The sequence below is a fragment of the Condylura cristata genome, unplaced genomic scaffold (genome assembly GCF_000260355.1).
Source record: "Condylura cristata isolate star-nosed mole 26May11 unplaced genomic scaffold, ConCri1.0 scaffold00043, whole genome shotgun sequence".
Taxonomy (NCBI): Eukaryota; Metazoa; Chordata; class Mammalia; order Eulipotyphla; family Talpidae; genus Condylura; species Condylura cristata.
In genome coordinates, this window is record NW_004567144.1 from 4,401,709 (window position 1) to 4,413,103 (window position 11,395).

The 11,395-nt window shown below is 43.8% G+C and overlaps 1 protein-coding gene across 2 annotated transcripts; it reads right to left on the minus strand.

Moving 5' to 3' along the window:
* Window positions 1-4,603: 4,603 nt before the first annotated feature.
* SLC7A3 (solute carrier family 7 (cationic amino acid transporter, y+ system), member 3) lies at window positions 4,604-11,035 on the minus strand. Of its 2 annotated transcripts, none has more exons than XM_004694461.2 (12): window positions 10,886-11,035; window positions 9,494-9,892; window positions 8,985-9,143; window positions 8,632-8,809; window positions 8,314-8,426; window positions 7,950-8,172; window positions 7,640-7,779; window positions 7,437-7,539; window positions 7,036-7,202; window positions 6,686-6,852; window positions 5,091-5,199; window positions 4,604-4,957 (listed from the first exon to the last, which is right to left on the minus strand). In XM_004694461.2, exons 2-12 carry the CDS (start codon window positions 9,861-9,863, stop codon window positions 4,851-4,853), a joined length of 1,836 nt encoding a protein of 611 aa, XP_004694518.1. In that variant the 5' UTR covers window positions 9,864-9,892; window positions 10,886-11,035; the 3' UTR covers window positions 4,604-4,850. The 2 variants fall into 2 exon arrangements, with proteins under 2 accessions (XP_004694518.1, XP_012589362.1); XM_012733908.1 differs by having other exon boundaries at window positions 7,950-8,079; window positions 10,886-10,981.
* Between the last annotated feature and the right edge of the window lie 360 nt (window positions 11,036-11,395).

The following is an 11,395-nucleotide window of genomic DNA, read 5'->3' on the forward strand; positions in this document are numbered from 1 at the left end:
GGAAGATATTTGGATTCCCCCAGCTGGGCTTCAGGTGAGGTGGGGGAAGCACTCTGTGGAGTACTGCCTTAGGGAGGTAAGGATATTTGCAAGAATGATCATGATAATAAAATCAAGAATTTAAGTGGGAAAGAGGGCAAGCAAATATTGGAAGTGAGTGATAAGAAGAGAAAGTGTGTTTGGGAGGAGGGAGAGTAAATTGGAGGATTCACGCATTCAAAGAATTGTTGCATGGGGAAATTTGAAGAAGTGAGCTGGGGAAGCTTGGGGCACAGAACCTGATATTAGAAATAGTGATATTAGAGGTATACATTCTGGCATGTTCTGTGATAGAAACATGTGACTGGGTAGCTGAGTTGTAATTCACTAACCAAATCACAGAAATACTCTCACCTCAGAGTCATGTATCACTTAACAATGGTGTATGTTCTGAGAAATTCCTTCCTGGGTAAATTTCATTCTCTAAGTATACCTAGCTGGTATAGCATCTGCCACACCTAGAATACAATGAGATGGCATATTGGGAGCACTGTTGTACATGATCCATCCTTTAGTGAAATGTTAAGCCACTCATGACTGCATTAAAACTACCATAAATGCAACTGTACAGTAATTGTGCAGATAAAGGGAACAAGGTCGAGTCTGAAACAGACCCAAAAATATAACACTCTCACCCACATGTTTACCCTTCAGTTGCAGACCCATTTAACAGTCATCAAATGTCTGTTATCTACCTCTCCTGCTTTACCCCCTATCCACTTGACCCCTTCATATATTCCTCTCTGAGCAAATATACATTTCTCCATGTGCACAACTTTCTCTCCTCCTGAAATGCACTATCCCCATTTCTAAAATTACATGTTGCCTGTCTTTTAAGCCCCAAATGTTAACCCTCAAAATACATGAAAACTTCTCAGAACTCCCTCATGTGAATTTTCATGGTACGTCATGCATACCTTTCTTAGGACACTTAACTAGTTCCTATTTTGTGCCTTTGTATTTAGTTGGACAGTGTTTTTCTCTGACTCCTTTAAGAGATAAAGATTAGATAGATTAGATTAGTAAAATCATCAAAGAATTTTCTATTCCATCTTTAAGCATAGCATCCTGTAAGATTATTCACTGTGTTAGTTGCCTAAGTATTTCCAGAGTGGTACATGTCATTATTTAAGGTGGTATACAGCCAAATATTTTTAACAGTTGGATACTTATTGTAATATATATATATATATATATACATATACATATATATATATATAAAATACTTTGTTTTCCATTTATGACAGTGGTAAAGTGTTTTATTTTTAAGTACATTTAAACTAAAAAGAAATTATATTTTTTAAATAATCAATGGAAGGGACCTCCCTGTTGGCACAGAGGTTAAATTCTCAAAATTATCAAGCTATTGCCAGCCACTGTGGCATGAGTTCCATCCTTGGCCAAGAAGCTGACCCACATGGCACAGCAGACTTCTCCTATCTCACCCACTGCTCCCCTCAGCAGTGTATTTCAATAGATCCACTTGTTCTGCTCCCCATTCTGTTTCTGGTGAATCATCTCACCCTTCTCCCCCAACCCCCCAACTATCTGGCCTGTGCCCTAGATATTGTATGCATAAATTTACCAAAAAAAATCAGTATAAGAATTAGACAAACCGGGAACTATTCATGGTTATATTTACCTATCTGAAGTTTGGGTAACACTTCACTAAATGAAAAAAAAAAAAAAAAAAGACTAGTGAACCTTATCATAGCACAATTCCCGCCTTCATTAAAGGTTTATTTAAACAGTAGTGAAGGATTTATTCACCTTTTCTGTTGACAATATTCTTTGAGATAATAATATAAGAATGACCCATCTTATAAAACAAAAATTTCCTACCTCAACACCCTCCAGCTGTTGTCCCATTGAAATATTCTCCTATAGCCTGTGTTTACTTCCTCACCTTCCATTCCCTCAACCTACTACACAATGGCTTCCACCTCCACTGCTGGACTGAAACTGCTCTTGAAATGAATTACCTACAAACTGAGAAAACTCTCTTCTGTTCTTATCTTCTTTGACTTTGTTCTCTAGGCAACATTTGGCATTGTTCACTGTTCCTGAAAAGTTCTTTCCTCCCCAGATCTCCACATTACTCTCCTGTCTCTTCAGTTATTTTATTTTTTTAATTATATATATATATATATATATATATATATATTACACCATTCTTCTACCCTTTAAATATTAGAGTTCCTCTAATCTTTTACTATAATGATTATTAAAGGAATGAGAAAAACATTTCTACCTAGTTAAAAAAGTGAAAAAGTACAGAAAACTAGTTTCCTGAACATTTTTCCAAAGAAAAAACTATGTATAAATACAACCTCTTTTGTTCACACAAATGTACAGCACCTATTGTCTTTTCTATATAATGAGTGTATATTGGAGATGCTATCTTAGCACATATACTTCTTTTTAATTACTGCTAAGTATTCCACTGGATATATCTTATTTATCTAGTACCTTGCTGATGCACACTACCCAGTTTCCAAATTTTGTGCTATTATAAAGTTATAGTAAACTTCCTTATACATATGTAAACTTTTTTAAGTTCTAATGAATAATTGTGAGATCAAAGAAAATGGTTCTAATTCTTGTGTCATATTGCTATTTACAAAAGTTGCAAAAATATGTAGCCCCATCATATATAAGACTGTTCGTTTCTCTCGCTTTTGTCAATGAACAGTCATTGATTTTTATTTTATTTTATTTTGGCCAGTCTGTAAAGAACTGAGTTCTCAGTTTTGGTTTGCATACAACAAGTGAAGTTGGGCGGTGCTTGATATTCTTTTTCTGAAAACTACATCCTTCAATAATTTTTCTAGCGGGTTATCCATCTTACTGATTTCTAAGAGCTCTTTGTGTATGAACGTTTACAATTTATTCTGCAAAAACTTTTCTATTCGCTCTCAAAGCAATCTTTAGCTCCACTACCCCACAACTTCTACCACATACACCATCTTCTGAATTAATGACTCCTAAATCCTGTCTAGCCCACACCTCTAGCTCCAAATCCCAATACCTGGTTATATAATTTTACCTATATGAAGTCCATCTCATGTTTATGTTTATGAACTCAGCATGTCTGAAGATGAAATGATCTTTCCCAAATATGCTTCTTATGCTCTATCTTAACTAATAATTTAAATAACACACCCACTACTTTCCCTCTTCCTACATCCATTTGATCAAAAATCCTAAAATATTTTGCCCAAATGACTGAAGTGCACTAATTACTACTAGCAATGTCATAGTGGTTGAAGAGCACAGGCTGCAGAGCCAGACAGGTTTGTATCCTGGTCGTGACCATTCTGTATTATGTCACCTAAATTACATTTCTTACCCAAAATTTTTCCCTTATTAAAAAAAATAGTAATAACATGTATCTATTTCAGAGGGTTCCTGCAAGGACTAAATGAGATTGTATACACAATATCTGCCATACAGCAAATTCTCAGTAATGGTAGCTAAAACATTACTCTAAGCTTTACCACCTTTTTCTGAACCATCTTCTTTGCTGCTGCTGCCAGCCTAACAGATTCAGCCATCCTGTTTACTTGGAATCCTCAAGTGACTTCTCTCCCATTTACACACACACACACACACACACACACACATACAATCTGACAGCATATACAGGGTCATCCATATGTTCACCACAGCCTTATATACTCTACCCTTTAGCCACATTAAATTACATGCCATATCCCTAAATTCAATATGCTTCTTCATACATACTTTTGGTTTCATGTATACTTTTTGCTGACAGACAAGCCCTCCCCTAAATTGTCTTTATTAAGTACCTATTTGAGACTCAGATAAAACATTATGCTTCCATAGAAGCACTTATACCTGCCCTAGTTTAAATCACATTATTTCAAGTTTACCTGGATGAATCCCCTTCGGCACCTGAATTGTGAATTCCTTGAGGGAAGGGACTATTTTGTTCATGTTTGTATCCCCAGCACCCTGCATAGAGCATAACATTTTATAGGAGGTTCACAAGTTTGCTTAATGTACAAATAGTTATTGATCTTAGCAGAGTTCTGACCTGTTCCTATAGCAGTTGGCATCTATACATATATAAGTCTTTTACTAACCCCCGACCACTTTCCACCCCTTCTTTCAAGCACTGTCAAACACCCCAGCCAAAATTTCTGTTGCCCAGGCAGTCACAGGGGTCTGGAACTTGTCCAACTAGAAGGGGTGGAACAGAAGACAATGGTCTCAGTGTAGGCCCTGACCAATGTCAGTGTTAAGATCAGAGTCCACCCCCAAACTCCAAGAAGAGGGTTGCTGTCTACTTATATTCAGGACCTAACCTCTAGTGTAGCAAAGGGAATATGTATCTCAAAAGCATTACTTTAAGGGTGACTAGGCTTTATGGCTATTTACACCACCCTCCTCAAACCCTGAGGCAATAAGCATACACAGGCACAAAAGATACATTTATGGTGATTGGAGCAAAGAATATTTCTCTGAAGCTCTCCACAGGCTCCATTCTCATCAGCTCTAGCAAGTAAAGAACAAGACATAGTTTCCTTTCCAGGTTTCTTTTAATAATTTTTGAAAAGTCAGTAGGCAGTTGTACACACAATTAGAAAGAGTAAAAAAAGAAAAGGTAGATTAGAAACAGCAAAAACACATCCTTCACTCCACAATAAATACAGAGCTCTACTAGTGTTCTCCTACCAACATACCATCAGAGGTAACTCTTGGTGGGATCAGGAATATTCTCCATTATTGTGCAGGGAGGTCCAAACAGCATTCAGGTATAGTGATGTCAAATCAAGTGTGTTCAGGAACTATAGTTCAAGGTCTACAGTTTGGGCTCTTGACTTGAGTGGGGGATGGTCACTCCTAACCTCTTCCAGGCTATGCTGGATCCCATAGCCAAAGTAGATAGCAAACCCTAGTTGGAAAAAGTTGCTATGAGATGGAGAAATAGTGACCAGTGGAGGCTTAATAGCTCAACTAGAGACCAAGAAGGAAAGGAGGTAGGATAGTATAGCCAAGAGGCCTGGTGTTCCCAAATTGATACCTACCAATCAGCATCCAGACCCCAAATCTGGCCCAGGTGCCAGCTGTCATCTGCATCATAAGGTAAACATTCACGAAAAGGCTCAGTAGTGGGAGGAGTGGCAAAGCAGGTACCTGGGGACGAAGCCAAAATCTTTGTAATATCACAAAGTGACCTAGTTTTTAAAGAGTCCTAGTCTGGACCTCCCTGGTGTCACAGGGGTTAAAGTCTCAGTGCTGTCAAGCTATCACCAGCCACTGTGACATGAGTTTGATCCCCAGCCAGGGAGGTGACCCACGTGGCCAGGAGACCTCTCCTGTCTCACCTGCTGCTCCCTTCAGCAGTGTATCTCAGGATATCCGCCTGCTCTGCTCCCCACTATCCCTGGTGAATCCTCTCACCCTCTGTACCTCTGGCTTACACCCCAGTTCTTGTATGCATAAAAAATAAAAATAAATATTTTTAAAGTAAATAAATATTTTTTAAGTAAATAAATAAATAAATAAAGGTTCCTAACCTACTCGGGCAGGCAAAGGGAGGCCAATTCTTACTTAGACTATGTACTTCAGGCCCTCTCATTTAGTGTGCTTCATTTATGACTCCAAGGATAAACAGTTTGTGAAATGGAGCAAGAAAGGAAGTGCTGAGGATTAGAAAAGTGGTTGGGTCTAGGTAGCTTCTCTCTCCTTCCCTATCTACAAACCATATACACATTTTTAAAGATTTATTTATGCATACAAGAGTTGGGGTGAGGCTCTCCCTGGTGGCACAACATGTCAGGATGCAGTACTGCAAGCTAGCCAGGTCGCTTCAGTGCAACTTCGATCCCCTTTCCCCAGAGGTGATCCACATCGTGCAGCAGACCTTCTGACCTGCCTGCTGCTCTCCTCAGCAGTGTGCTTTGTCCATCTGCCTATTCTGTTCCCCACTATGTTTCTGGTGAATTCTCTCACTGGCCCTACACCTCTGGCCTGTACCCTAGTTCAATACGCATAAATAAATAAATCCTTTAAAAAAAAAAAAAGAGGGCCCTCCCTGGTGGCGCAGTGGGTTAAAGCACTGCGCTAAGAAGCTTAAGCCACTTCCACATGAGTTCGATCCCCGCCTGCCCCGGAGGTGACCACATGGCATGGCAGACCTCTCCTGACCTGCCGCTGCTCCCCTCAACAGTGTACTTCGTCGATCTGCCTATTCTGCTCCCCACTCTGTCCCTGGTGAATCTTCTCACCTTCCGCATCTCTGGCCTGTACCCCAGTTCTGTATGAATAAATAAATAAATCTTTAAAAACAAAAAGAGCTGGGGTATAGGCCAGAGGTGTGGGGAGGGGGCTCAGGGGTGAGAGGATTCACCAGAGACAAAGTAGGGAGCAGAACAACTGGATTGACTGAAATATGCTGAGGGGAACAACAGGTGAGACAGGAGAGGTCTGCTGTGCCACATGGGTTAGCTCCCTGGCTGGGATTGAACTTGTGCTGCAGTGGCTGTGGATAGATTCAAAGTGCTGAGATTAACCCTTTGCACTACCAGGGAGGCACTATGAAACCTATATTAAGACATTAAGATATCTGGAGTCTATTCTTCAAGATAAGCTGATGGGGAAAGAAAGAGAGAGCTTTTACCTTAAAATGAAGGGGAGTAGAGCTCTGTGGCTGTCTCCAGATGACCCCAGTGATCCCGGTAATGAGCATTAGGAGTAGCACAACCACTGAAATCCATACCGGGTCTCCAGAAAGCAGCGGAATTGGCCACTGGGCCAGCACCAAGCCAAGAACAGTAAGCAGTAGTGCTTCAAGAGTCAAGTCGAGAAACATTAAAACCAACTCTCAAGATCAACCACATTAAGATGTCAGCTGTCCCTCTCCCCCATTCCACTATCATCTCTAGTTCTTCTGCCACCAAATGACACATACACCCTCTTCACCCATCATGCTGACATCAAAGGCACCCCAATTTAAACCCCACTGCTCACCAAGCAGTGAGGAGCAAACATAGACAACTTGGCCAGAGAGTGGAGTAGGGATGGAGTTGAGTGGACAAAACAGTCCCTGTAGGGTCAGCTTCTCTGCTCCAGGTATTTTCTCCTCCTGCAACTCAACTTCATCTTCTCCATTCTTCATCTCCTGGTCAGGCTGATACCTGAGGCAGGAGTTAGAAGGCCATATTAATAACCATTAACCACCTTGCCATCTTTTCTCAGGCAGTTTAATCTTTCTCATCACCATTAAGGGTGAAAGCACTTTCAGGCAGGAAGGGATACCCAGATTCCTTAAAAGCCAGGATGATGAAGGCAGAGAACAGAGAAAGAAAAGATCCTTATCATTCATTATTAAAAAATAAAAAACTAAATCACAGTATGCAGAGGAGACCCACCTGAGTATGAGAACGCAAATAGCCACCAGCGAGTAAGCAAGCAGGGTCCCAATTGACATGAGGTCCACAAGATCAGATAGTTCAAAGAGGAATGCCATGAATGCTAAAATTGATGAGCAGAAAACAAGAGACTGATAAGGGGAAGGAAGAGCAAACTTAAAGGAGGTGGCAAAACTAGAGGAAGGGGAAAGTCTATTTTTCACCTGCAATGATGCCAGAGGTCACAGTGGCCACAACGGGTGTGTGTGTGCCGGGATGGATTCGGGCAAGGACACGGAACAGGAGGCCATCTTCTGCCATTGCATAGATCACCCGAGGCATAGGGAACATAGAGCCCAAGAGGCTGGAGAGCAGAATACCCAGAGGGGCAAGACTTGATTGAGGTATCTCCCTCAAGCTTGTGCGGTGAAGGAGTCTCCACCTTCCCCCTCAGAACCCTTTGTAAGGGTACTCTCTGATACTCAGTGCTAAAACTGGAGACTCTCAAGCCAAGCACGATCACTTAACACTAACCTGGTAGAAAGAGCACAGAGGGACCCAATAGCCACTATGTAGCGGGCAGGTGCCCATCCAATATAGAGAAACGCCTCAGGCAAGGGGCTTTCGGGTTGAAGCTGGTAGTAAGGCATCATGAGCGTGAGTGCTGAAGAGACACCAAAATATGCCAAAAAGCAGACGAACAGTGAAATCACAATGCCCATGGGAATGGAACGCTGAGGATTCTGGGCCTCTTCCCCTGCAAGAAGGAGGACAGTTTCTGAAGCAGAGAAGCAGGCTTGTGCCTCTACCACCACCCCACCACACACGCCCCCCCAAGCTGCATGCAGACTGAGCACACCCTGAGCCCAAGCCCCATACAGCAGGGAATTACTGTTACCAGTGGTAGCAATACAGTCGAAACCAACAAATGCATAAAAACAAGTGGCTGCTCCACGGAGAATCCCCTCGAAGCCAAAAGGCATGAATCCTCCAGAACCCAGAGGGCCCAAGCTAAAGTGGAAGAAGGGATAGAAAAGGTTGAGTTCAGTCAATTCTACACCTTTCCTCAAACTACTTAATAGCCATGTTGTCAAGGGCCTGAGCCCTTCCTCTTCACTCCCAAACCAGCAGTCTTCATTCAGCATGGCTCCCTTGCCCCTTTGCCCACTCCCCTTAAAGTTCCCCATTTGCATCTCATGAGAAAGAATCTCCTAACCTGTAAGTGCCATTGACTCTTTCTCCAGCACTTTTGTAGTTCTCTTTGGTGAGCTTCCAGTTCTGCAGATTCCCCTTGATGAAGCCAGAAACAATGACAAAACCGAGAACCAAAAGGTTCATCACTGTAAACACTTTGGTAACCAAAGCCGACTCACTAGCCCCCAGAGCCAGCAATCCTGTGGAAGAGAGGCATTGAGGACGATGAGAAAATCCTCTGTTCAGGTTTTGTGCCCCACCTTCATGTGTCCACCACTCCTTCCCAGCTCCTATTATCATGTCCACCAAGCCCTCCTCAGGATTAGTCCCTCCTAGTTTTGTTTGCCCCATCATCATCCTTACAGCTTGCCTCACCAGTGAGCAATAGCACAAGGCCCAAGGCAAAGAAGTCTGGATATTCCGCGAGGACCTGGGGCACATGCAGTGAGATGCTCCCCTGCAGGGCCTGGGAGATGTGGTTCCCAATCAGGTTGTCAAAAGCTGAGCTCCAGGCCCTGGCCACACTGGCTGTACCTGGTGGGAGAAACATGGGGTCAAGTTTCTTGTCTGCTCCCCTCCCTCCCTTCCTCCTACCTGTCTCACAAGAATCCCTGTTATTTTAACTTTTTGGTTGTTTTCACAAGAATCCTTGTTATTTTAAATTTTGGGTTGTTATATATATATTATATATATATATATATATATATATATATATATATATATATATATATATATATATATATATGGTGGGTATCATAACTTTTTAAGGATCAAAGAAACTTGGACTGAGAGGTAAGTAGAAGGAATAATTCTACCATTCCACCCAGAATTCCTAGCCAAAACTCCTTCGCTGGCTGTGCAGGCCCCGCCCCACACCATCTCACCTATGATGTAGGAAAGGATGAGGTTCCAGCCAGTGGTAAAGGCCCAGAGTTCACCCACAGTGACATAACTGTAGAGATAAGCAGAACCAGAACGAGGAACCCGGGCACCAAACTCTGCATAGCACAGCCCAGCCAGCACAGAAGACAGCGCAGCTACCAAAAAGCAGATTACAATGGATGGTCCTGCTTTGTCTTTGGCCACCTCGCCAGCCAGGACATACACGCCTGCGCCCAATGTGCTGCCCACACCCAAGGCGACGAGATCCAGAGTGCTCAGGCATCTGGCAAGGCGAGTTTCAGCCATGCCTGGCTCCAGTGTTCGTCTGCGTACCAGCTTTTGACCAAATCTGCGAAGTGCCTGCCACAGCATTCTAGCTGGAATAGCGAGGGTGCTAGGATCTGGTTAAAAAAAAAAAAAAAAAGGCAAGACAAAAGACCTTCAATAGGGCTCATTATCCCTAAACTCTGAAAGTGAATTACAAAAACCACCCCCCCCCAAGCCAAGGAGCTATTTGGGGGGGGGGGAGGATACTGAAGGGACAAAGGCAAGTTTCTTCCCATAACAATACCTGGCAGGTTTGTGGAAAAACTAATTTCAAAAAAGAAAGCCCTCTATACCCCAGCTGCCCTGAACCTAGTATATAGGTGGGTTTTCAGTCAATATTAGTGACTTCTGTAGCAGCAGGGAAACTATATAGGGCTGATACAAACAGAATCTGTGTCTGTTCCTTGGCCTCTGGCTCTTTGGGAATTAATTGAACTCAACCAAGGGGTGCCAGTAACTCTGGGAAAACCCCTTTCTCACACCCTGTATTCCTTCTCTGGGCTTGCTCTAGCGGTTTCAAAAGGCATGGTCATTAGGTCGTCCGGAGGTGGTGGGGGGGGGACGGGAAGCAAACCTCGCCTGCAGATCAAAAGTGAGCAGTGATTCAATTCTATCTTTCCTCACCAAGCCTACACCGCATAACTGGTGCTGCCACCGCCCAGGGGAGTAAGCAAATGTTCCCCCCACTTCCTCCCTCCCTGCCAGGCTGACCAGCAAGCATCAACAGTGAGGCGGAGCTTCTATATCTAAAGATTTGGAGACTAGCCCCAAGAGGGGCCCCTGAGCAGCTCAAGATTGCTCACACCAGCAAGGAGGGGTTCCACCTTATGCCCCCGACTCAGCTCCCAGATTCTTATGCCCCCATCCAGAAATGGTCCTGGCTGAGGTGGAGCTGCGAGCCTTTGCTCCCAGGGTTGGGGTCTCGCCAGCAACAGGTCATGGCCGCGTTGATGCAACTGCACACTATGGTTGCCAGAGAACCCTAGGTAAGCCCAGACCCTCGCCATCTCCCCCTTCACCCCCGCCAGACACACATATACACACACGTGTCGGCCCCCAAGGTTTACCAGCGAGCAGGTGCAAACCCAGGGAGTGGAGAGTCCCGGATCGGGTTCGTTGAGGCTGAGTTAAACCGAGTTAGGTTAGGGCTGCGGAGTTCAGTTGCTCAGCCTTCAAAGCTGCAGCTCGGGGTCGTTGCGCGCCAAGCGGCCCCTTATATACACCGAAAGGCGGAGCCAGTAACGTCATGAAATCCCACCCCCAATCCTCCTTCTCTACACACAACACACACCACACACACACACTCGCAGACTCCTTGGTTCTGCAAAAGGGATTGCGTGGGGCCTGAGACTGCTTGCCATTTGCAACACCAAGACGTGGCAGGGAGCTAGAAGGGGGCAGGGCATCCTTTTCCCTTGCTCCTAGATTAGCAGGACAATAAGAGCCTCTGGTCAGAGACCCCAAGGAATTTTCTACCTTTGTGCCTGGAAAGTCAGAAACGGTAACTGGCTGGGATGGGGGTGGGGTGAGAGGGGAAGAGGGAAATAGCACCCGGAGGCTCCACCTCCCTCTCCTTT